This window comes from Chlamydomonas reinhardtii, chromosome 2 (genome assembly GCF_000002595.2).
Source record: "Chlamydomonas reinhardtii strain CC-503 cw92 mt+ chromosome 2, whole genome shotgun sequence".
Classification (NCBI taxonomy): Eukaryota; Viridiplantae; Chlorophyta; class Chlorophyceae; order Chlamydomonadales; family Chlamydomonadaceae; genus Chlamydomonas; species Chlamydomonas reinhardtii.
In genome coordinates, this window is record NC_057005.1 from 7,200,337 (window position 1) to 7,225,050 (window position 24,714).

The 24,714-nt window shown below is 65.0% G+C and overlaps 5 protein-coding genes across 5 annotated transcripts; 2 read left to right on the forward strand and 3 right to left on the reverse strand.

Annotated features, from left to right (window-relative positions):
* Nucleotides 1–62: 62 nt before the first annotated feature.
* CHLRE_02g146150v5 (uncharacterized protein) lies at nt 63–6,748 on the forward strand. The gene is made up of 7 exons (XM_043060315.1): nt 63–232; nt 640–767; nt 915–1,041; nt 1,195–1,222; nt 1,404–1,939; nt 2,147–4,724; nt 4,916–6,748. The coding sequence occupies exons 1-7, from the start codon at nt 192–194 to the stop codon at nt 5,606–5,608; spliced, it is 4,131 nt and encodes a 1,376-aa protein (XP_042927716.1). The 5' UTR covers nt 63–191; the 3' UTR covers nt 5,609–6,748.
* Nucleotides 6,749–7,443: 695 nt separating this feature from the next.
* CHLRE_02g146131v5 (uncharacterized protein) lies at nt 7,444–8,712 on the reverse strand. Its single transcript, XM_043060314.1, has 2 exons — nt 8,622–8,712; nt 7,444–8,481 (listed from the first exon to the last, which is right to left on the reverse strand). Exons 1-2 carry the CDS (start codon nt 8,671–8,673, stop codon nt 8,351–8,353), a joined length of 183 nt encoding a protein of 60 aa, XP_042927717.1. The 5' UTR covers nt 8,674–8,712; the 3' UTR covers nt 7,444–8,350.
* Nucleotides 8,713–8,766: 54 nt separating this feature from the next.
* Nucleotides 8,767–14,442, reverse strand: CHLRE_02g146100v5 (uncharacterized protein). The gene is made up of 3 exons (XM_043060313.1): nt 13,816–14,442; nt 13,586–13,654; nt 8,767–13,507 (listed from the first exon to the last, which is right to left on the reverse strand). The coding sequence occupies exons 1-3, from the start codon at nt 13,903–13,905 to the stop codon at nt 11,114–11,116; spliced, it is 2,553 nt and encodes an 850-aa protein (XP_042927718.1). The 5' UTR covers nt 13,906–14,442; the 3' UTR covers nt 8,767–11,113.
* Nucleotides 14,443–15,112: 670 nt separating this feature from the next.
* Nucleotides 15,113–19,252, reverse strand: CHLRE_02g146050v5 (uncharacterized protein). Its single transcript, XM_043060312.1, has 11 exons — nt 19,074–19,252; nt 18,567–18,649; nt 18,152–18,275; nt 17,893–17,982; nt 17,680–17,723; nt 17,407–17,484; nt 16,863–17,182; nt 16,516–16,690; nt 16,212–16,343; nt 15,934–16,013; nt 15,113–15,709 (listed from the first exon to the last, which is right to left on the reverse strand). The coding sequence occupies exons 1-11, from the start codon at nt 19,201–19,203 to the stop codon at nt 15,493–15,495; spliced, it is 1,473 nt and encodes a 490-aa protein (XP_042927719.1). The 5' UTR covers nt 19,204–19,252; the 3' UTR covers nt 15,113–15,492.
* A 100-nt stretch (nt 19,253–19,352) lies between these two features.
* Nucleotides 19,353–24,706, forward strand: CHLRE_02g146000v5 (uncharacterized protein). Its single transcript, XM_043060311.1, has 10 exons — nt 19,353–19,818; nt 20,145–20,328; nt 20,516–21,051; nt 21,251–21,365; nt 21,636–22,133; nt 22,338–22,703; nt 23,031–23,204; nt 23,381–23,672; nt 23,840–23,961; nt 24,186–24,706. Exons 1-10 carry the CDS (start codon nt 19,586–19,588, stop codon nt 24,276–24,278), a joined length of 2,613 nt encoding a protein of 870 aa, XP_042927720.1. The 5' UTR covers nt 19,353–19,585; the 3' UTR covers nt 24,279–24,706.
* The last annotated feature ends 8 nt before the right edge of the window (nt 24,707–24,714 follow it).

Below are 24,714 nucleotides of genomic sequence, written 5' to 3' on the forward strand. Positions count from 1 at the left end.
GGTGCCTACGCCCTTTTCATTTTCAGGAGCTTACAGAGCGCGGCGACCACCGTGACATGTAAATAAGAGCGCTAGCTTCACCATCTGCCACTGTGGTGCTTGAGCTTGCACGTTTGCATACGCGAAATACTCGCATCACCGGGCGCCCACCCGGAGCGCCGGCTTCCAGAGCTGTAGAGTAGTCAGATGCGATGAGTGGCAAAGGCGGTGGCGCTAGAGGAGGCAGAGGGAGGTAAGGAGCTGTTTTTGGCGGACAGGCGCGCCTGCACATGCACATCTGAATGCTCACCTGGGCCGGAGAGGCTGGGCGAGGGGCCGGGCGCGTCCTCTTGAGGGCTACCACCAATTGTACAATCAGAGTATATCGGGTTATTTGTGGAAGAGCGCTTGGGACTACATCTCTCCATGCCCAGCCACGTCCATGTCCACGCGAACTTTGAGACGAGGCCCTCGGCGTGGCTAGGCCCAAGGCCCTTGCTACGTCGGTAGCTTTACGTTCAAAGATGGCTTCGCCGCGCCTCGCGCGGCGCGTGTGGACCTGCGCTTCGTGGAGAATCGGCGCGCTTCTGGGGGGCCAGCCGTGCGAGCACTTGCTTCCTTCCCCTGAACATTTTGATCCCGCGTGCGTGTGTTTTACAGAAGAAGCAACTATGGGGACGAAGACCCTGCTGCAGACCCTGGCGATGGGGCGCAGCGAGTCGCTGGGGGCGTCTTCAAAAACGCAGCTTTCGAAATATTGAAACAGGAGGAGCGCCTGATGACTTCAGGTGCGGCGCCGCGGGTCTGGCTGAGCGCCGACGGGTGTTTGGCTGACGCACATGGGGGGCAACATAACAGGTGCCGCCGACCGGCCAAAACCAGCCGCACCTTCGCCCGGTCGATTGACATAGAATTGCGTACTTGCGTGCTCGCAGGCGAAATCACTAAGCTCGCCATCGAGCGGCGCTTGCTGAAGTGCATGGGCAAAACTCCGGAAAACACGATGGCATCGGCCCTATACACGGAAGTGCGCAAAAAGGCTGCAACAACCGTGTTCATAAAGTGAGTGTGGGCTGAAGGCTGTCAGGCGGCAAGGGGTGGTTAGAAGCGTGCGGGTGAAGCAGTCCGGGTTTAGAGCTTTCCAAGGGCCACCTGTCCACGCTTCCCACGAAGGTTCCGCTTGGGCTGACCTCACATTCCCCGGTTTGCACGCAGGCCAAAGGAAGGCCTTTTTGGGCTTAAGGTGCGTGTGCGATGCCAGTGTGACTGCAAGATAGGCAAGGGGCTGGACTGTGTGACAGGCTAGGGGCGTACCGTGCAGGTTATTACCACCCGGCACGCCACATCGGCACCTGCCCTCACACGCCCGGCTGCTGCCCAACTGTTAAACGCCTCCTCGATGTCGCCCGGTGTCACACCCGCAGGCCTGGCTGACCGAGCCCTGGCTGGTCAGCTGGCTGGCGACGGAGGGCATCGAGCCGGAGGACCTGCTCACGCCGCAGGCCGCCGCCGCCTTCGCCGCCGCCGCCATGCCCGCCGAGCACACCACTAAAAAGGCCCGCACCAGCTACAACGGCTCCGTGTCCCGCGCGGCCAGCGGCACCGGGTTCTTTGTAGCAGGCATTGCGGGCGGTCCAGGGGTGGGTAGCGGCCCTGGCAGCCTCCGCACCTCCATGAATGGGCTAGCGGTGCCGCCGCTGGCGGTGGGCATGGGCGGCGGCGGCGGCGGCGGATCGCACCGTGTGTCGTTCAATGGGCTGCCGACACCCACCGGCGGCGCAGTCGGACACCGGACGTCATTGAACGGGCTGGCGGTAGCGCCGACGAGCAGCGGCGGCGCACGGGGCGGCTTTGGCAGCCGCGGCGGCGGCGGAGTGCTGGGGGGACCGGGCGGCCTGAATGCTTCTGACAGCGTCAGCAACCTGCACCTACTACTTGATGCAGCCGACGAGATTGAAGGGTGAGCCGCACTCGTTTTGCTATTTGGTGAATCTGTGCCAAGCGCCGGATGTTGTTGTTGATGCTTGCCAGGACTGCCTTGACCGACGGGACCCGACCCGATGTATTTCTGCTGGTCATCTGTTGGCACAAATTACAACATCATGTTGTCCTTCACTTGCGCACCCGTGCATAACCCTTGCATGGTTTTGCGCCCTGATTCCCGCAGCGGCCGGACGCCGCCCTCGGGCGGCGGCAACGACGAGGACCACGACACCGCCGACGACGGCGACCTGCCGCCCTTTGCCCGGCCGCCGCCCTCGCGCCGCCGCAGCGACGGCGTGGGGCGGCAGTCGTCATTCCGCAACCAGCAGCCGGGCGCGGCGGTGCCGGGGCCAGCGGCAGTGCAGCAGACCAGCGGCGGCGGCGCCGGCGGCGCGGCCGCCTACCGGCCTTCCACGCTCAGCCGCCAGCCGTCGTTGCCGTCCATCATGACGAAGTGCCGGGTGCGCGATGACGATGATGACGAGGAGGAGGAGGAAGAGGAGGAGGGGGCCGGGCGCGGCGCGAGGATTCCGGGGCTGCGGGAGGAGGACGATGACGAGGAGGACGCGGACGGCAGTGGGCGCGGGCACGGGCTCGGGCAAGGGCAGGGCGTGTATGGCAGCCCGGTGCGCAAGCTGCCGTCGCACCTGCGGCAGCAGCATCCGTTCGGGCACGCGCTGGAGTTCGGCCAGCGGCAGCGCGAGCGCGAGCTGCGGGAGCTGCGGGAGCTGCAGCAGCAGCACCTGGCGCAGAACGCCGCGGCGGCGGCGGCAGGCGGCGGCAGCAGTGGCGGCACGGCGGATCCGCAGCAGCACCCACACCACCACTACCACGCGACAGGCGGCAGCGGGCGGCTGCTGCGCGGCGGGCCACGCGCGCAGGGCTCCGGCTCGCGCGACACCACCGGCCCCGCCACCTCGGGCGACGACGACGGCGCGGCGCCCGGCGCCGGCAGCAAAGGCAGCGCGGAGCGCAGCGGCGGCGGCGGCGTGCGCTTCGGGCCGACGGGGTCGGCGGAGCGGAGCGGCGACCTGCAGACGGGGCCGCGTGGCGCGGGCGACGGCGGCGCGGGCGAGATGGACGACGACGGGCACCACCCCGGAGTGTTCCGGGGCCCTCGCGGCGGCCGCTCCAGCGGGCGACGGACCAGCTGGGCGGGCAATGCGGTGCTCGGCGCTGGCGGCAGCGGGGGTGGCCTGGTGTCGCGCGGGAGCCGGGGCTCGGCCGGGGAGGCACCGAACGGGGGGTCCGGGCGGCGGGTAGCAGGGACGCATGCAGAAGGCATGGAACTCGACGGCGGCGGTGGCTCCGCGTCAGGCGGGGCCGGCGGCATCGGCGGCGGCAACGGCGACGGCTTCACGGCGGCGTCGCGGCCGCCGCTGGCGCCACCGCTGCCATTGCCCGGCGGCCCCAGTCTGTTCCAGCGCCAGTCGTCGTCGGCCAAGGCATCGCCGTCGCTGCCGCCGTCACCGGAGGTGGCCACGTCTGGCGGGCCAACCCTGCCGCCGGCACTGCTGAGCCTACTGGCGGGGGCGGGTGGGCAGCCACCGCAGCTGTTTCAGGGGCCGCCCATACGCGGGTCGGGTGCAGGCTCTTCAGGCGGTGGCGGCATCCGCGCTTCTAGCAGCTTTGTTGGTGGCAGCGGCGCTGGGGCCGGCCTGCCACCCGCGCTCACATCGCCCTCGCCGCCGCCGCCGCCGCCACCGTCGCAGCAGTCGCCGCAGCAGTCGCAGCAGCAGCTGCCGACGACGGAGCAGGTGGTGGAGCACCTGCGGGCAGTGCTGGCAAGCAACGGCGCGCTCGGGGTGGCCGGCAGCAGCAGCGGTGGCGGAGGCTGCGGTCTGGGCTTTGGCTTCGGGCAGCTGCCGGTGGGCCTGATGGGCGCTGTCGGCGGTGGCCTCAGCAGCAGCGGGCTAGACCTGCTGGCGCTGCTTGGTGGCGCTGGGGCGGCGGCTGGCGGCGCGAACTTGGCAGCGGCACGGGCGTCGCCGACGGGTGCCGGCCCCGACGGCAGCCCGGCGGCGGCTCTGGGCCTCATGTCGCCGCGGCTTGCATCACTGCTCGGCGCCGCGAGCTCGACGCACGGCCCGGCGTCGCCGGGTGCGTCGGGCGGTCAGGCGGCCGGCGCCGGGAAGGCGGAGCCGGGCGCTTCGTCTCCTGTGGTGAAGGTTGAGGCCACACAGGAGCCAGCTTCCGACGCGCCCATGAAGGACGCTGGCTCCAACAGCTTTAAAGAGGCCGGCGCCGCCGCCACGCCGGCCGCAGCGCCGGACGGCGCCGCTGCAGGCGCCAAGCCGGAGCCCGGCGAGGGCCCGGCACACGCGACAGCGCCGTTGATGACGGGCGCCGCTGCGGCCGTTCACGAGGGCATGAACAGTCCAGACTCGCAGGACGCGGGCGCCACAGCCGCTGTGCCGCGCATTTCCGACGGCGCGACCGGTGGCGTTGACGGTGCGCCTCGTGCCGCAGGTGGGGGCGAGGGCGCGGGGGCAGGCGAGGCCGGTGCGCCGGCACAGCCGCCGCAGCTGCTTCGCAAGGTGGAGCTCCCTGGGACGCTGTCACCGGTGGTGGCGGCGGTGGGCCTGGCGGCCACGCCTGGCGGTGCCTCATCGCCGGCCAGTGGCGGCGGGGGCGTGGGCAGCCCGCAGCAGCAGCTGCTGGCTCGGCAGCAGCAGCAGACGCTGGAGCTGCTACCGCCGGTGGAGGCGGCGCGGCCGGGCGATGTGCCGGACCCGGAGGCCATCAACCGCATCCGCACGCAGGTGGGTGCGCAGCACACCGGTACAGTCTGTACACATGGAAGGGGACCTGCCTCCCTGTGTTAGCAAGGATCTGCCTGCCTCTGTGTGCGTGTGTGCGTTTCACAGCGGTCGCGTGAATCGCCTGCCTCTACCCACGTGCAACCGCATGCACGCCCTGACACGTGCCCGTGTCGTCTCCGTGTGCCCCACAGGTGCTGGACATGGAGTCGCGCATGGGCATGCTGCACCGCGAAACCGGCCGCGCCTACGTGCTGCTGGCTCGGGTGCTGGAGCACAAGGGCACCGCCTGGTCTCTCGCCATGGCGGAGCGGGCGCTGCTGCGCGCCTGGACCATCACGGGGTTCGTCACCAGCAGCGGCGCGGCACGGCGCCGCAGCGAGTCCGGCGCCGGCGCGGCGGCGGTGGCGGGCGTGGCGGAGGCGGCGGCGGCCGAGGCGGGCGGCGCGGGCGTAAGCGAGCTGCTGTGCCAGCTGCCGGACAGCTTCCACACCTTCCAGTTCATGCTGGAGCAGATACGCATGAAGCAGAGCATCCTGCACGTGAAGCAGCAGCAGCAGCTGGCGGCGCTGCTGCAGCTGGTGGCGGTGGCGGGCATGTCGGGCGCCGCTGCAGCTCGCGGCACGGGTGCTGCCGCGGCGGCTGTGGTCGCGCCCGCGGCAGTGCCGGCTGATTCAGATCCGGGTGCGGGCCTGCTGGGGGCGCTAGCCGCTGCAGCTGAAGCCGTTGCACCGGAACGCGGCATCGCGGCTGCGCCTGCCGGGCCGGAGGAAGCGGCGGCGGCGGCGCCAGCGATACCTCGTGATGATGGCGAGTATGGCGGAGCCGGCGGAGCCCAGTCCCCGTCGCCGATGCTGATTGACGCGGTCGCTTCTGCAAGCACCTAATGACTGCGATGACATTGTGCATCTTGTGGCACTTTAAACGGGTGGAGCTCCCGCAGACAAGAGTTCAATAGCACTACGAAAAGCAAACTGCACGCATGTGTTCACATAAACATGACCGTACCAGGTACGATAAGAGCAAGCATCACGGGGTGGCGGTTCTGTTCAGGCTCTGTCGCAAGCATGCCTCAGAGCACAGCGCTGAGGTTGCTTCGCTGCGCGAGAACGTCTGCTTTGTCAATCGGCTGTTTGTCATGTGTACGCATGGGGGTCCACCAAAGTCACTGATGCTTTGAAGAACTTTTTATGAGTGAGGCGGCGCGGGTTAGCAGCACAGCGCGGGCAAGTGGCATGTATACACAGCAGCATCGTACACATTCGCGCCTGTTTAGGCGGACGGATGTTCCCCTGCGAACGACAGGCATAGCTACGGTGTGACCGGAGCGCGCAGAATTGCCACGACCGCATTGGGGTTAGTACAGAACATTGTGTAAGTCGATGGGTTGTCGCCAGGCGCTGCACTCCGACTGGGCCGTGTGTGGTGGGTTGAGGGGCATTGCTCCCAAGCGAGGACGAGTCGTAAGGCACCTAAATGCCACACGGCGGATCAAAAATGCTGTGGGCACACCAGTATGCGGTGGTGGCCTGACGGAGCTGCCCGGCTGTGGTTCGTTCCGTGTCGATGTGCGCGTGGCCGACGAGGGTGGGCAGGCGGAGGACGAGGCTTGTTGTGCTGCGACGGCTTCACGCTCTGAGGGAGTGTAGGTAGCAGAAGTGGTGGCAGCGTGGCTAGAACTGTTGGCGGCATTGACATGAATGAGATTCGCGGCGTGGGTTGGAAAGTTAGGAACCCCATGTCATGCGGGCTGCGTGTCTGGCTCAAGTTGACCTCTGAAGCGGGTGAGCACTACCACGTGTTGAGCGGGTCGTGTAAATCAGAGTGACAGGCTTTGGGTAATGACTGCTGAGTGATCGTGTGTGCGGAGCACACGGCTAGAGTTGTCTGGAAAGGTGTTGTCCGCGGTCCAATGACGTGATGGCAAGGCGCTGGCGACGGGAGCGAGTCCATGCAACCGATTGAAGCCCATTTGACGGCCGCACCGCGCACAGCCGCCCACAGCAGGTGAAACCGTTAAAACCGCTGTCATGGGTCACCCTACTGCGGCACCCTACGGTGGCACCCTACTGTGGCACAGCACTCAAGCACGTGCGCTACTGCGCTAACCGGGGTGAGGCGGCTTTCTCGCCACAAAATCGAACCTGTCCCTGAAGTGTCACGCTGAAGTGGGCTCGATTGGCTTTGTGCAATGAAGCGCTGTAGCAGTCATTGCCGGTAAAAGTCTAACTCGCTCGCTAAGGGACTTCCGGGGTAGGTAGGAGCCCTGTGGGAGGTGTACCGCCCACAAGCGCCCAGATAAACATACCGTACAGGATGCCACCTCCATACACGGCGCCCCACGTCATCACCCGCCCCCCTGCTGCTCCTGGTGCTCCCGGGACATGGGTCATCAAGTCCAGACGCCTCCACGCTTTGCCCCAGCTACGCCGGGGCATGCTGCAGCATGGGGACGCAGTCGTCGGCTGAATGCACGGCCACCTTGGCACCAGGTGGAGTGCACGAGCAGGGGAGGCCTGGGAAGGTTCTTATGGTGTCATGCCTCCCCTGGTCACAGGGGTGTCAGGCCGCACCCGTGATCCAGCATGCAAGCAGAAGTGTTCATGGTTTGCACCCTTTCCCACATCCAGTTGCGTGCGTGTTGCCAACCGCCAACGGCGGAGCGAGGCACTACGCTGGCGACGCTAGGTTGGGTAGTCACGCCAACGGCGGACACTGTTCTTGTTTAAGACTGTTACATGGATCTGTGACTGCTACCGTGAACTTCTAAGGAGTGACGGTACCGGTACTCCGGTTGGCGCATGGACGTCAGTCTGGTCAGTTGCTGGGTCTGCCTGTCACTGGAGTGGATGCGGCCCTACGTGGCTACCGGACGCTGGCGTACTGCATGCAAGCGCGTCGCTGCCACTCGCCCGCGGTCAGCTCACATGCCCGCAGCGCGAGTCCGACAGCGTATCTTTACATCTCAGTTCAACCTAACTGTGAGCCTGCCTGAATGGCGGCGGAAGCAGCAACGTGTGCCAGAAGCCGCCTGCAGCGGTCTGCGACAATGGACAGCAAGCATGTGACAGGGCTGGCTCCGCCACGAGCTGGTAAGTAAAGTACGGCCAGTTCCTGCACAAGGAGGTGGGGCCAGCCGCCAACGTACAACTACTATTCATTGCCACCTCGTGCCTGCTAAACCCTTCCAGCCAATTGTACATGCTAACATGCAGCGGATTGAGCTCGGGAAAGGCAATCACCAATGCTCACTAATCACCTTGAGCCGGATGAGGTCTACACCCCCGCCCCAGATTGTCCTCACAAAAGCAGTATAAGCATGTAGTACCAGGCTGCACCCTGCTAGGGCAACGAATATGCGCTAGTCCAAACACTTCTGGCAACAAGGAGGTGGCTGCCTTATGGCAGGAAAAGGGCTGATCCCGGGTCGTTATCAACCCAGCCACCTTGACGCGGGCGCCTACTAAGCACACGCCTCTATGTTGGGGGCCTTTGGCATCCCCGCAAATCCGGACATGGCCGGTTGGGTGGGGTGCACAGTCCGTGCTAACCCGCAGCTAACAAACTAGTCACGTCACTCGCCGCCAATCGACACGTGCACCCTCAGCCCCACGCCCTGCTAGCGCCGTTCAGGCTCTCAGCCCGGCCCCGCCGCCGCCGGCGGCCATGGCGGCCGCTGCAGCTTGGTCGGCCGCTCGAAGCCCATCAGCTTCAGCAGGAGGAGCACACGGATCACGTTGGCGGCGGAGACGTCGCGGTTCTGGGGATGGGGAACGGGGAGGAAGAAGAGAGCGCACATGAGCTGTCTCAGCCGTCAACCTGTCAATCAATCCGTCCCCAGTGCCCAGCCGTCCCCGCACATGCACGGTCCTCACCCAGGTCGTCAAGCAGTCTCCCCACCTTTCTCCTCCTCCGCCTTCTCAGCTTCGTCTCGGCGCCGCTTCGGTGCCATGGCTGGTCCGGACGCGTCCACTGGGGGTTGCGCTCGGACCAGGAAGAAAGAGGCGTGAGAGCGAGCCGCTACAGAAATGGACAACGGTGACAGGCTCTTTATGACGGCTCGCCGTCTGCTGTGTCTTTGTAGCACATTTACGACGTACAGAAGTCATACTGCGCAAAGCCATGGCTTGCTTTTCGGGCAACCTCGCGAAAGTCAATTGTCCATGGACGTGCGAAGGCACTTCTCGCTCCGCCCGAATTTTCCCTGCCACCTATTTACATGCAATAGGCATTAACACATACTAATACGTAGCAGCCGCGGTTTGCGCCAGTATGCTATGTTTTCTGGCAAAAACGAACTCGCACACAGGCTGCACTTCTACCGTAAGGCAACCACCCTACGCCCGGTGTGGCGGTTGAAGGGGCGGGTGTCGGCGCCATCTGCACTCAACAGCCCGCGCCCATCACCATCGAACGCATGACACCTCGATACGGCCCAACGTTATGGGATGGTCCACACAACAGGCGCAAACAGCTAGCGCCAACACGTTTGCATGCCTTGATTCCGCCCCCCACACAGTGCGGCCTCATACATACAGCAGACGTCGTCCTGACGTCCCGCTGCCACACGCGAGCAAATTCAATGCATATTCCCGCCCACGCGCAGAGCAGGCATGGACTGCGCAGGCTGTACGCTGTACGTACATGCCACCACGCATACCGTACACAACAACAACAACGAGATTAAGCGAATTTACCCCCCGCACCACCATGGGAGTCACGAACGCAGTTCCATCGCGGCAAACCAAGCTCTGAATTGCTATGAATGAACCACCGCCCCGCAGGCGCTGCTGCCAAATCCCAACGCGCACGCGACGAGCGCCGGCTGGAAGCAGTATGCGCCGTGAGCTTGTCCGTACGTACCAGCAGTACCCAAATATTGATATGTGATTTTGAGCAGGCTCTTGTTCGTGTCAATCCATGGCCTCGCTTGTGGGATCGTCCTGGAGCCAAGCTCCTGCTCAATGCCTCGCCACCTTACGTTGTCTCAGAGCGTTGATTTAACAATGACCCTTTCCAAACTTCAATGTTTTGTTATCGCCTCCTGCGCGGGCCTGTTCAAACAAGCAGGAGGATAGGCTTGCTAGGATCATGAGCATGCTTATCGTCCCCGAAAACGAGTCCACACAATCTTCAGTAACAAGTGCACTACGCGCCCCCCACCCTGTTTTGTTTTCGCCTCCTGCGCGGGCCTGCTCAAACTAGCAGGAGGATAACCGTGCTTGGCTTGCTACACCCCCATTGCCCACGCACAGCAGAAGTCACATGTAGCCTTGAGACGAACTTCGCACCACGTGAGCTTGCGTCCCAAGATGAAAGCGTTGCAATGTCACCTCAGATCCACTCCCGGCCCTCACGCGCACTTGCTGCATCTCTCGCCCTCACGCAACCTGCGAGCGTACGAAGGACCGAGCACGGTGCGGCCGACGTGATAAACCATCCCACGAATGCTAGTGTAGGTCTGGCCTGTGCGACCTATTTGGTCCGCGGTGCCAGTCAGTGTCCACCCAAAAGCAGTACATTGGCAGTGACCCGGCTCGCCTAGCGGAGGCTCGTACATAATGCCCCGCTCCGCAAAAATATGATACAGGGTAGCAGGAAAGCACAACCGCACACATATAATGCAATAAACGTTTGCACTTCGCAAGGGCATTCTCCTAAGTGGTTACGACGCGAGGCCTGCCCTGCATGACATGGCCCTAATCAACAGGACTGGACAACAGGAACACACGCAGGCATGTACTTAAGTCCACCTGCATTCTGGTGCACGGCACGACGTCGCTACAGCAGCACGAGCAACGTAGAAAGTGCCGGCTGTGCCATCTGTTGGGCACCCTTCGAGGCCGTCGCTTGCCCAGAAAGGCGCGCAAAGACCTTCGCGACTACACCACGGCGCGGAAACTCCTGCTCGGCCCGGGCGCTTTAAGTCGCTAGTCAACTCCCAGGCTCCGGCTCAAGATGCATGTCAGAGCCATGATGCAGCATTCAAATTCGGTGGCCAAGGCGGCCTACGTGTACCTTGCTGTCACACCAGACTTCCCGCACGTGTTCCCCGTGCACAAGTCGTTGCACCTGCGCCACCGCTGGCCACTGCGTAGTAAAGATCGCCAAAAAGCCCACAAGTGGGCTGTGTCAACAAACGCAACTCGTGTCCAGAAACCTGCATGGCGCCCCAAGGACATCCCGCGCTCTTCCAGAGGCCGATGCAGCTGAGATGCTTGATTGAAAGGGTTACCCTCTCTTACTTCCGTGCTGGTAGCCATGACCATACCTTGTGCATGCCAGTGCCCAACCACATTCTCTGCTGCTCCAACATAACCGGCTAGCCCACACGCGTGGCGGCCATCGGCACTGGCTGTGAGGGTCTGTCTAGGCGGTGCCCACCGCATCGCCTAGACGTCCATGAACAGGCCAAGCCCCAGCACCTCCGCCGCCGCGTCCGCCTCCACGGCCTCGTCCATCACAAAGCAGTGGCCCCAGCCCCCATTGGGGACCTGCTGCTGAGTCTGCTGCTGGGCCAGCGGCTGCGGTTGCTGCTGCTGCTGTTGAAGCGGCTGCATCAGCTGCTGCTGTAGCGGCTGCGGCTGGGCCGACACGTACTGCGCCTGTGCAGGGACGTACTGCGGCAGTAGTGCCTGTGTGGCTGCGTACTGCAATGGCTGGGGTTGCTGCTGCAGCGCCTGCTGCTGCACGTGTGCCGCCGCCTGCTGCGCAATCTGCTGCTGCAGCTCCGCGATCTGCTGCTGCAGCTGCTGCAGGTGGCGCAGCGAGGCGGCGGCGGTGCTCTGCTGTAGCTCCGCGGCGGCCGCCGGGGTGAGCGAGGGAACAGCCGCCGCTACCGCCGTGCCCTGCATGCCGCCGGTGGCAACGAGCGAGGCGGCGGCGCCCGGCACATCGGCCGCCGGCGCTGCAACCGGTGGCGCGGCACCCGGCATCATGTTCGATGGCGAAGTGGTGGCGAAGGCCGCGACTGGGACGGCAGATGGTGCAGGCACAACACGGCTGACGGCAGGGGCCATGACCAGGCCCAAGCTTGAGGTGCGGTTGAGCTCGCCGGAAGCAAACCGAGAAAGCGGCGAGGCCACAGTCACGGCTGCGCCGGCGACCGGCGGTGGCTCCCAATTGTTGGCGCTACGGCCCTGGTGGCACGCTGCGTCCGCCATCCGTGGCGCCGCACTGCCGGCAAAGGCGCTCTGCTGCTGTTGCTGGGTTTGCAGCTGCATCAGCACATGCGGGTTCGAGAAGTAAGCAGGGCTGAAGGTGGCGGGGTGGTGCATGGCGGTGATGGTCCCGCGCGGGCCCACGCCCTGCTGCTGCTGCTGCCGTTGCGCTCCGGGCGCCGCCCGGCCCTTGCCGCCCTTGCTCGTGCTGGCAGCACTGCTGGTGCTGCTGCGTGCATCCTTCTTGGCGCCCTGCTTCAGACCGCCGTGGCTGCTGTTGCGCTGCGTCTGCGCCGTTGCGGCCGCGTTGCGCTGGCGCTGCTGCTCCCGCAGGACCTGCAGCTGCTGCTGGTGCAGCTCCTGCTGCCGCATCAGGCGCTCGTTCTCCTGCTGCGTCTCCTCCAGCTGCCGCTGCATCTCGGCTGTGGCCGCAGTGGCAAGGCTGAGCGCCAATGACGAGGAGCCATCATCCCCAGTGGCGGCCGCGGCCGCCACCGGTGACAATGCCGCCTGCTGCATCGATGGCTGTCGGTGGAGCGCCAGCAGCTGTGGCAGCGGCACCAGCGCAGCAGCGGGCGGCTCCGGCTCCGCAAGCGGCGCGTCTGCCTTGCGCTTGGGCGGGTCGTTGCGGTTGCGGGCGGCGGTGAGGTTGGTGACGGTAGGAATGCCGCCCATGCTGCCACTGCAGGTGCCTGCCGGGTAGGCCTTGAACGCGCCGCCGCTGCCGCCTGACGGCCCCAGGGCTCCCGCCGCCGCCGCCGCAGACAGCGGGCGCAGCATAGGCAGGGGCAGCAGACCCGACATGGTTGGAGCACGCGGCGCCAGCGGAGAAAACTCAGCGTTGCCACTGCTGTATGCGCAAAGTCCGTGGGGCACCGGTGTCTGCTGCGTCTGCAAGGGCTTTAAAGGGCTGGGGGCCTTGGTGCCATCGGAGGTGCAGCCCGAGTTGCACCGTGACGCTGGCATTTGCGGGCTGCAGGGGCTGGTGGCAGGAGAGCAGCTGCCGGCGGCGGGTGCCGCGGGTAGGGCTGGCGTGGAATGCAGGGCCCCCATCACCGCGGCGCGGCTATCCACCGCTGCACCGCCATAAAACGTAGCCGAGCTGAGCTGCCGCTCCACCGGCGGGGCGGCGCACATGCCGGTCCAGCTACCGCAGGGCGCTGCCGCCTGCTGCTGCTGCGGCCGCTGCTGGTGCGGCTGCGGCCGCGGCTGTTGCCGGTCTAGCTGCGGCTGCTGCGATTGGATCTGGTTCGGTGGCGAATAGCAGTGGAGCCCCATGCTGGCGACCGTGGTGGGCGCCGCGTTGCTGGCCGCGCCGGCGCCGCAGCCGCCATCGCTGCCGGAATCGGTTGTGGCGGCAGCGCAGGGTGCACCCCAGCTCAAGGAGCCGCTGGAGGTTGCGGTGAGCTGCTGGCAGGCGCCAACGTGAAGCGACGAGGTGGATGACGGCAGGTCGGGCAGCAGCTTGGCATCGACGGTCGCCGTCGTGCAACCGGTCAGGCTTGGCGCAGTACCAAGCTGTACCGTGAACGGCGACTGTCGCTGCCGCGGCGAGTCGACGCGCTGCCGCTTGCCCGAGCCGAGTTTCTCCAGGGCTTGCACCAGAACGCCTTGCATTGTGACGGCCTACGCCAACAGGAAAAAGGCGTTCGCGGTGAAGATGACCCCTCTGACAACCATGCACCCGCGTAACCCAGCTCTTACCTGCGACGCCATGGTGTCCAGGCGCTGTGACAAATCCTGGGACATCTTCAGCTGGGCGTGGTACACAGCCTGCGCGAAGAGAAAGTGCAGCGTAAACAGCGAGTGCAGCGAGTACAGCGTAAACAGCGAGTGCGAAGTGCAGCCCGATGCCGCCAGAAGCCCGCGAAGCTGGCAGGCTGGCATTCTCTCTGAATGCAATAGTTACATACAAAGCCCCACAGTCGGCGCACCTGAATTTGCACCAGCCGCTCTGACAAAAATGCATTCTGCGCCCCCGCTGGTGACGCCTCGCCCTCGAACATATTATGTCCTTGGCTCATTGCAGTCATAGGACAGGTGCTACCAGCAGCCACGTAGTCCTTGAGTGGAGGCTGCGTGGAAACCTGGAGCGAGTTCGCACCCTCTCACCACGTCCGCAGCAAATGTTTTATGAAGAAGCCGGTCGTAACCAAGACATTGTATGTGGTCAGCTACCCCCAACTTGTGTGCCGCCTACCGCTTCCTGAAGCTGTTGGGCGAAATAAACGTGACTTACGTTCAGCCAGCTGCGAGTAATTGCGTGTGACTGCAGATGATTTAGTATGAAGGAGAAGTGATAGCGCCGTCAATCTGCGATGTTAGGCACTACGAACGTGCATGAGAGCGTCCTAACTCCTAGCTCAGGACTCGTCGTGCGACCAACGGGCCTGCTGCGGTTTAGCGGTTTCCGTGTCGGCGTTCTCTACTTTCGTCGACGGCTGATTAGTGAGGTATACGGGCTGCAGTGGCCAGGGCTTGCGGGGTACACGTACCACGCCACGCGCCGCCCAAGCGGCGGTTACTGCGCCCTGTAAGCAAGCAACCTGCACCCTGTGGGCAAGCAACTCGACTGGGCGGTGTGCAGTACGGACAAGGGGAGGTACGGACTACATCGATACAGCGGACCACCCCCTCTGGTTCTGGTTCTGGGAATGGAATAGACTACCGGTAACCCCCAAGAAGAACAAGGCTCAAGGGGGTCCAGCCGTCCAGGACAAGCAGGGGAGGACAAGGGTGAACGCCACACCTACCTCCCCTCCGCGGCTGTGGCGGCAAGGCAGGTAGATGTGCGCGTGCTTAGAGGACAGTCAGGTTTAGAGTCAGATTCAGAGTCAGGTCGCAGTGGACATCAACACAGAGACTGAAAGAGGGCTCTCTGGGCTAGCGGGGTCTTGGCTTAGTTAATTGGATAAAGCTACCCCCCTTCGCACCCACCCACGCCAGGGGGCGATATGCGACACTACCTGAGGAGCTGGAAAACCTGGACTGCTAGAGTGAGGGCCGTGAGGTAGTGTGGAGTCGTTGGCTTGCGGGGTGGCGCACAGCTTCCACGGAGCCTTTGTCGTTTCCCCATCAGCCTGCCTGCCTAGCGCCTTGCCTCCTCTTCTGTCTGTTACCCGCTGCCTAGTTTCCTAGAATCCTAGTCTCCCTGACAGCCGTGAGAGGACTGCAATGACGTCTGCATCTACGAGTCGACGATCCTCGCTGCCGCCTCCGCGTGCGTGATTAGTAATTAAAGATTTACAGTGCAGAGAAATGCGAACACGTAGCGCGGTTCTATCCTCGCCAAGATGTCCGCCCTCTCCTTTCAGTTGGTTTGGTTTACCGTAGTTTGGGCTGGTATTTACACCGCCCCCCCGACACATGCCGCGCTGTCTCTCAGCCTTCAGTGCCTCCCCTGCACACAGCATGCAACGGTATCCAGGGGAGCCCCTGATGCTACTGCCACCACCAATCTGATGACGGTTACTGCATCAACCTCCTTCCAAACCGCTGCCCTCCGCTACCAAGCTGCCAGTATCGTACTTACCAATGGCGCGGGCCGATCACGACCGTACACGCCTGCCCCAGCACCGACCATCTAACCACAGCTGCACGCCTTGAGGCGGTCACAGCTGTGACTGCCTCCGGGGCGCCACAGCCGCCCGCCCCCGGTCCACCAGCTCCACCACCACCCCGGACGCGCCGCCGCCGCCATTGCAGATGGCGGCGCAGCCCAGACGGCCGCCGCGCGCCCGCAGCACGTTGAGCAGCGTGACCAGGATGCGCGCGCCGCTGGCGCCGATGGGGTGCCCCAGCGCCACACTGCCGCCGTGCGCGTTGACCCTGTGCGTGTGCGTGTCCGTAGTGTGTGAAGGTACGGCATGTCAGAACACACAGAGCGCACATGGTGGAATGGAGGCTGCGCCGAGGCGGCAAGGGGATCAGTCAGGACTGTGACAAGCGCTGGCGTACACTTCTCTGGCGTCCCTGACAAGTGACAACCTCCTGCGACACACTACGTGAAACGGAGTAGCAACGCCGTACGCTGACACGCACACGACACGCACCTGTCCGCAGGCAGGCCCAGCAGTTGGCGGTTGGCGACGTCCACCACACTGAACGCCTCGTTGACCTCCCAGTAGTCCACCTGCAGGGTCACGGAATGGCGTGGCGTGGCGTGGAGTGAAGGTTGGGAGGCGTGCGTTGTAAAGATGGCGGTTGGCAAAGCGGCAAGGGACTGGCGCGACCGGGCGCTCTATGGTGTCTGCCCGAGCGGCGACTGCAAAAGGGTGCAGTCTGCGAGTTGTCTTGCTGGTGGCCCTGTTAGCGACCCGGCTGCACCCACCTCGGCCGCCTCCACACCCGCCCGCCGCAGCGCCCGCGGCACCACGGCGGCGGGCGCGGTGGTGAACCACTCGGGCGACTGCTGCGCGTCCGCAAAGCCGCGAACCACCGCCAGCAGCGGCAGACCCAGGCGCTGCACGGCAGAAGATGGGCAGCGCGACGTAGCATCCCAAGGCGTGGCCTTACACACAACCCTGTCAGCGCGATGCGCGCCATGACCTTGATGCGAGCTCGGCCCACTCGCACCTCCCAAAGCCGCCGCCAAGGACGCACACGCCGTCCGCTCTGCCCCCCCCCACCCCCACCTGCACCGCGTCATAGCTCGCCACCACCAGCGCCGCCGCGCCGTCTGTCATGGGCGAGGAGTTGCCGGCGGTGACACTGCCGCCGCCGTCGCGGCGGAAGTAGGGCTTGAGGCCGGGCAGCCGGGCCGGGTCCATCTTGGCCAGGCCCTCATCCTCCCAGATGAACTGATTAGCACTGCGGATTCGGTGTTTGGTTGGGGTATGAAGTCGTCATCATGGGTTAGGCAGGGTGTTTTTATAGGCTAGAAGCGGGAAGGCTGGATGTGCTTGCATGAGAGGCATGCATTCTACGTTATGCCGACACGTTCCGCTGGGTGGTGTGGGCTGTGCCACCGCGCACCACTCACCCGCTGGCGCTTGGCCCTGCCGCCGCAGCTGCTGCTGCCGCCATCGCTGCCGCCACCGTACCCGCCAGAGACGGCGGCGTCCCTCCTGCCGCCGCCGCTGCTCCCCCTGAACCTGTTGATGATGTGGACGCAGTGGGAGAGGCGGCGCCGCCGGGCGTGCCAATGTTGGCTGGTGCTGCAGAGGAGATGGGGGAGGGCGCCCGGGCTCCAGCGCCCATTGCGATGGTGCCAGGCCGCGGCACGGGCACAATTTCAGCTAGCGTGTGTCCGGCGGCTGCGGCTGCGACTGCCCGCTGGTGGCTCTGCAGGGCGTGCTCGTCCTGCGGGCGTGGCAGCAGCAGCAGCAGGCGCGGGTGGGCTGGGTGGGTAAACTAGGCGAGCATACCCGTGGCACTCTGCTCCAGTCAGTACAGTGCCAATGCCTGAAAGCCAGTCCCCTCCAAACTCACGCCCCACGCCCACACGCCTGTGCTGCGCGCCTCACGCGCGCCCCAACGCCCGCACCTGCACCTGCCCCACACGCCCCGGCACACACGCCCCGCACCTGCATCTGGCGGCTGATGGCGTACCGGTCCGCACACAGCTCCGCGCAGCTGCCCATGTGGATGTTGGAGTAGGGGTCCTGGCAGCGGGGCGCGGCAACACGACAGGGGAGGAGACGCGATGCGTGTGTGTGCCCAGGCACCGGCGCAGTCAACTCGAGTCCTAGTTCGGCAGCGTGTCAATCGTGCCGGAGCCACCCCGCGAAGCATCCTCCCTCATCCCACGCCCTCACCCCACGCCCTCACCCCTTTCACATCACCTCCAACGCACTCACCCATAGTCCGTCCTTCACCAGCCCGTCCACTACGGCGCCGTCGCCTGTGGTAGCGGGACGTGGGCGAGTGAGTAGAGCTCTGTCGGTTGGGAGACTTGGGACGACACTAATCGACTCACAGTGGCACAGACAAGCTCATTGACTGCGCTAACCGCACAGCAGGTTGTGGACACGTTCCAGCAGCTGCAGCCGCCACAGCTGGCCAGGACGCACCTAGTCGCAGCCCGCGGCGCGCCGCCGGCATGTAGTGCGGCGCGTTGCTCATGCTTTCGAAGCCGCCCGCCACCACCACGTCCGCCGTGCCTGCACACATGACAGCGGCAGCAGCGGCGCACCGGACACCGCGCCAGACAAGCTCAGCAACGCGCGGCGAAGCACATGCGAGCACCCGCTCCGCCATATGTACCCAGGCGGCATAACACTACACATGCAGGTTACAACCCGAACCGTGGTCGCGGCCGCGCCGCCTCACCCGCCATGATGGCTGTGGCCGCCAGCATCACGGCCTTGAGCCCGCTGGAGCACACCTTGTTGACCAGCGTGCAGGGCGTGGAGGGAGGCAGGCCAGCGCCCAGAGAGGCCTGCGTGGCGGGGGCCTGGGGCCAGGGAGTGCGAGGGGAGGGAAGGAGGGGTAAGCGGGTCGGAGTGCAGGATTGGGACGACGACAGGCTGGAGAATGCAGCGGCCTGAGCGTGTGAGTTAAGGCCTGGCGGAGTAGCCACAGGGACCCCAAGAATCCCAGTTCGCTCCTGTCCTTGTGAGACTTGTCAGGCGCCGTGCGTGCGCTGGAGCTTCCCCGTCAGGCCATCACTGTGGCTGCCTCCGTGCCTTGCTGCGGCCGCTGCGCTCACCTGCCCACCCAGGCACCCACCCGCCCGCCCACCCACCTGCCCCAGGTTGGCTGATATGACATTGCCCAGCAGCACCTCGTCCACGTCCTCGGGCCGCACGCCGGCGCGCTCCAGGGCGCCTGTGCACATGAGGTGTGTGTGTATGTGTGCGGTGTGGGTGGGTTGGGGTTGGGGGTGTTCGCACATCCCGTGAATGGGAGCGCGAAAAGGGTGTTGCAGGCGTGCGACAAGAACAGGGCGGGCCAGACTGGAGCGGGATTGGGGCTGGGACAGGAACTCGGAACACCGTGCCATAGCAGCAGGTGGGTGGGTAGCACGAAGTGGTGCCAGGCTCTGTGCCTGTCGGTATGGGTTGTGGCTCGAAGGCGGGGGCCGCTGCCGTTGGCGCCAGCGCGGCAACCCTCATTCCCGCGCTCGAGCTAGCTCTGCGTCTGTGGGTGCAGCGCGGGCCGCCTAGGGGTTCCGCGGCCAACCCATGGCGCACTCTGGTGATGTCGCAAGCCCGGTTCCGGGGTTCCGGGGTTTCGCGCCTCTCCCGCGCACCTCGGATCGCTATGCTGCCCAGCTCCGGAGCGGTATACGACGATAGAGCTCCTTGGAACGCCCCGAGAGGCGTCCGCACTGCTGAGACGATGCAGGGCGTTCTCGGACCCAACCGCACTTCTGTCGCCATCTGTGCTGGCGCTAATGCTAATAGAATTAAGAAGTTTTTATGAAGAGATGTATTATTGTCGCTGAACTCAAAGCCATCGCGGCAACGGGCAAGTCACAGTCAGCCCCACTGCATTAGCATCGGACCTCGCCTATGTTAGCGCTTGAATTGTGACTTGCTGACGCTTGTGCTTTCTTGTTCTGCTCTTTCTAGGATTAACCGCTGCGGCAACTAGGGCACCGCCGTCTAGAAAACTTCCTCACATCAGTTTGGTGCGCCAGCAGCCAGTCCAAAACGTGGACAGCTATCTTGACATACTATTACAGCGATTTAACTTGCCAGCGATTCATTTGCGCTCGCCGCCGACTGAGCGCAGGAGCAAAAGCAGCGAGGAGCAGGCATTATGGGGCGCAAGACTAAAGCGTTCATAGACAAGAAAAAGGCCACTACATTTAGCCTTGTCTATCGCGACGATGCCGAGGACGGCGACCCCGACGGCGGCCTGCGCACGCTGGCGCCCGCTGGCGGGCATCGCGGCGCGGCTGGGGGCCAAGACGAGCCGGCGGACGATTATTATGACGACTATTACGACGATGACGACGCTGATGAGGAGGGCTCCGAGCAGGGACAGAAGAAGTGAGGCGACGCGGGGTCGGGGGTGCCACGGGGCAAGGGGGAAACACGCCCGCGCGACACCGGCGCGCTGCTGCCGCCTCCCTCGGAGGCTGCTGACTGGCCAGCGGTCGTGAGCTTCCTGGCAAGGCCATGGAAATTGACCCTCACAACAATAATGAAGATTGCCAGAGCGCAGAGGCTACAGCATCCGTGTCTGCGCGCACGTGTCCACTCCTGCGCAACATCCTCCGCCTCCCGTCCTCTCCACCGGCGTACCACGCCCCTCTTACCTCCTGCCCTTCCCCCTTCCCCACCTCTCCCTTCCCAACCACACTACCGAATTACAGGGGCGCCCTGGATGACGAGGACGCCGCCTATTTTGAGGGCTGCTATGATGACGGCTATGACGACGGGGAGGAGATGACGGAGGAGCGGCGGCGCGAGCTGATAGCGCTGGGCTTCCCGGATGACGGTTACGACTACCTGCGCCACATGCGGGACCTGGGCAAGGGGAGGCAGCTGGCGGCGCGGGTGAGCGGGGACGGAACGGGCGGAATGGGCGGAATAGGCGGAGGGGGGTGGATGGGGCGCGCGGCGGGAGCGTGGCCACGTGCATCGCGGGATGTAAGCGGGTTTGATGCGGGAGGAACGGCTCTCTGAGGCAGTGGTCAAGAAGCAGTAGATCAATCGTGGTGCGGGTCGCCGCCGTCGTACGCAGGGCGGCGTGGAGACCATCCCTGAGGAGCAGGAGCTGGAGGGCTTTGACGAGGATTGGGAGGGTGAGGAGGGTGCCGAAGGCGAGGAGGAGGATTTCACCATCTACGACGGGCCCCCCGAGGAGGAGGTGGACGGCAAGGGCAAGGGCGCGGCAAAGAAGCTGGACGCAGCAGTGCTTGCAGCTGCCGAGGCGGCCGCGGCTGCGGCAGCAGCCGCAGCTGCAGCCGGCCCTAGCACCAGCGCCGGCGATCGGAGCGGCGCCGGCGCCGCCGGTCCTGGCCCCAGCAGCGACCGCGCGCGGACTCGCGGTCCCGCTTCCGCCGCGCCGTCGGCACGGGGCGGCGCAGCTGCACGCGCGCGCAGTGTGGCTGGGCGCAGCGTGGCTGGGCCGCGCAGCTCGTATGCGCGAAGTGCCTACGCGCGCAGTGTGGCGACTAGCGCGCGCACGGACGGGTCTGGCCTGGGCCCCAGTGTGTATGTGTCGGCAAAGCAGCTGGTGGCGCCCAGGGAGGACGTCAAGGTAGTGGATGCGCGCAGGTATGTGTGCGTGTGATATGTGCGCAAGGGTATGTTGACGTCATGTGCCTGACCCCAAGAGGGGAGATGTAGCAGTGCTGGGGAGTTGACATCTTGTAGGGGCCGGGCGGACGCAAGCGTGGAGGCATGCGGCTTCAGAGAGCTGGGGCGCTGGCGCGATATCCTGGCGAGCTCGTGTGTTCACACACCCCCGCTGCAGGCTCACGGTGGTCCACAAGGGATTCGATGAGGCGGCGGCGGCGGCGGCACTGCCTGCGGTCAGCGCGCTGGTCCGGCCCACGGAGGTCCGCGGCAAGCGCGGGCGACTCATTCAGGTAAGCGGGCGGGGTGGATGGGCATCAAGTCGGGAGTGGGGTCAGCGAGTGGCAGGTAGCGCTGCGGTACTCGGTATGTACGGCTGCTCGCTATTGTGTTGGATGCCTGACAAACCCTTCGGCTGCTGCTCTGAAGCGATTGCACATACACACGCGCACACGGACGAGGAGAGTGTCGGCCCCTTCACACACACAACCACACACACACACACACACACACACACACACACACACACACACACAAACACACACACACACACCACCCCTCAGGACCTGGAGGAGCTGGAGGCGAGCCTGCTGGCCATGGAGAACGGCAACGACCCGGAGCTGAATGAGGTGGTGGAGGGAGACGAGTGGGCCGACTGGCTAGACGCCTTCGTGGCGGGCGGGGCCGCGGAGGAGGGCGAGGAGGCGGCAGCGGCAGGAGCAGCAGGCAAGGCGGCAGGCAAGACGGCAGGCAAGGCCGAGGAGGACGAGGAGGAGGAGGAGGAGGACGAGGAGGGCGGCGGCGAGAGCGAGGAGCCGGAGGAGGAGGAGGAGGACGTGGACGAGTGGCGCGCGCGGCACCGGCGGCAGGTGGAGGCGGCAGCGGCGGTAGAAGCAGGGCCAGCGGGAGCGCTCGGCACGGCTGCACCTGCTGATGGCGAGCGGCCGGAGCGACCGTCGGCGGCTCTGAAGGCTGCGGTGGCGGCGGCGCGGGCGGGCACGATGGTGGGCGGCTCGGTCGTGTCAAGCTTCTGGCGCCCGGAGCGGCGGGACCGCAAGGAGGTAAGGAGGCGCTAGCTGTCTGGTCTTGGGCTTTTGCAGGCGGTAGGGTGTGGCGTGCCACGTGCTTCCACGTTTGTGCGTCTCGACGGTTGGGCGGGAAGCTGTGCAAGCGGCGAATCCCCTCCTTCCTATCCTCCAACCTCGCTACGACATCTCTCTTATCTACGGACCCTCGATCCCTGAAATGACAACCCTTGGCGCCAGGGCTTTGAGGCGCTGGATGCGCAGTTTGAGCGGCTGGCGGTTGAGTACGACGACGAGGAGATCGGCGACCTGGAGCACGAGCGGTACGCCGACGCCGATGATGATGATGATGACGAGCATGACTCAGCAGACTCCGAAATCGAGGAGGATGCGGAGCGCGCCGCGCTCAAGGCGCAGCGGCGGGCGGAGAAGGCGGCGGCGCGCGAGCGCGTGGCGGCGGGCGGCGGCGGTGGCGCGGCGGCGCGTGCGGCGCAGGTGGCGGCGGGCGGCTGCGAGCTGTCCGACTTTGCTGACGTGTTGGATGAGTTCCTGACGGAGCACCGGGCGGCGGAGGCTCTGGAGGCGGAGGGGCTCAAGCCGCTGCAGGTGTGTGTGGGAGAGGTTGGAGACATGGCGGGGCCCGCGGCTGTGTGGTTGTGCGGTTATGTGGGTGAGGATGCGGGAGGACGGGACCATTGCTCGAGGGCGGGGCTGTGGCGCACTAATGGGCAGCACAACAGTGCCTGCCAGCTAGGGCGGGGCGCAGGTGATGCTAAAGTACCGCCAAACCCAGACCGCGTGCAACCTCGACTCCCTCCTTCATCCGACTGCCGAATCTATTGCAGTCCGCTACTTGCGTCCTTCCACCCTATGGTCATTCTTCACAGCTCATCCTTGCCGCCCCCTCCACTCCCCACCCCCTCCTGCACATAGGGCAACGACGACGTGGCTGTCCAGGCCGCGACGCCCGACGCCGAGGCGCTGGCCGCCACCCGCGCCCGGCTGGCGGTGCTGGAGGCCAAGGCGGCGGCGGCGGGCTCCAAGGGCGACGGCGACACGGCGGCAGAGGCCATGACGTTCGAGAGCCGCAGCGTGGTGGTGGTGCAGGTGCGGCGTGGGCGGACACTGTGGGCCGGGGCGGCCGGGTTGGCGGGCTGGCTGCATTGCGGCTTTTCAAATGCTTCATTCCCGTGCGGTGCGCTTGCTTCGGTGCCCCTGCCTCACAGCTGCTTTGCGCGCCGCGCCCTCTGAGTTCCGTTGCCCGTTGCCAATGCGTTGCACAGGAGGCGGAGCGCTGGGACTGCGAGTCCATTCTGTCGCTGACGTCCAACCTGGAGAACCACCCCGCCAAGATCGTGGAGCCGCAGCGGCGCACCGGCGGCCGCGGCGGCGGCCTCATCCGCCTGTCCGCCAAGACCGGCATGCCCGTGGCCATGCGGGGAGGCGGCGGTGTGGTGGGCGCGACCATTCCGGAGGAGGGCGAGGAGGGCGAGGAGGCGACTGCGCGGCAGGCAGAGGAGGAGGAAGAGGACGAGGAGGGTGACAGCGACAGCGAGGGCGAGGACGGCGTGCCAGGTGGGGCCGGGTGCGGGGTGGGTTGTTCGGTTGGTCCGGGGAGAATACCGGATGCGCTGGGAAGGTGCACGACTGTGCTTGCGGAACCTGACTACCTGAGGACACGGAGCACAGGAACAAATATTCGAAATGGTGCTGGTATCCTCTTCAACGCCTCGGCTGTGCAGGTGGCAGTGTTCTGGACCCGGCGATGCTGATGCGGCGCAAGGGCGAGAGCGCGGACGAGCGCAAGGCGCGCAAGGCGGCGGTGAAGGAGGCGCGGCGGTCGCAGCGCAGTGCCAAGAAGGAGGTACGTGTGTCACAGAGAGCGCGGGGGGATGGGAGGGGGGAAAGTTTATTCCAGTCCCAAAGAAACCAAGGGGGGCTACGATGGATACAGCGGCGGGATTCAGGGGCCACGCACGGCTGCTGTAACTGTGTATCCGGGGATACCACGGCCTCTGCTTGATTGCTCGAATCCAGTGTTGACCGCTGCCCCTCCCCATTCCTGCATGTTCGTGCACGTGCACACAGATGAAGACCATGTTCAAGCAGCAAGCCACTAAGGCTGCCAAGCAGGGTGCCGGGAGGTCCGTAAACGCCGGCAGCACTTACGCCATCCCCTAAGTAATGATGACGCAGAGCAGCTGTGGTCGCATGGGGCTACGCGGCGTTACACAGGATAGGCACGTGTAGTGCGTGATACTGTACAGTCGGCCAGTCGCAGGGCGTGCTTTGGTGATGGGTGGAAGATAGACGAGACTGGGCAGCACCTCACGGCACGTCCGTGCAGGGGACGTACCGTATATGGACGGATAGCCAGCATGTGAAGATGATTAGTGAGGCTCTCTTTGGGGCGCACCCAGGCGCCTATGCGCGCTCGATGTGCGAAGAGCAAATGGATGAAGTCTGAGCGCAGCTCCGCCGGCGTACTAGCAACAGTGCCTGGTCTGGCCCAACTGCGCGAATGCCTACGTACCAGCTTCCTCCTCCGTAACACCAAGCCTCACAAGGCTATCACAAGTGCATATTGAGCGCCCATTATCAAAAAGCCCACTCAGCG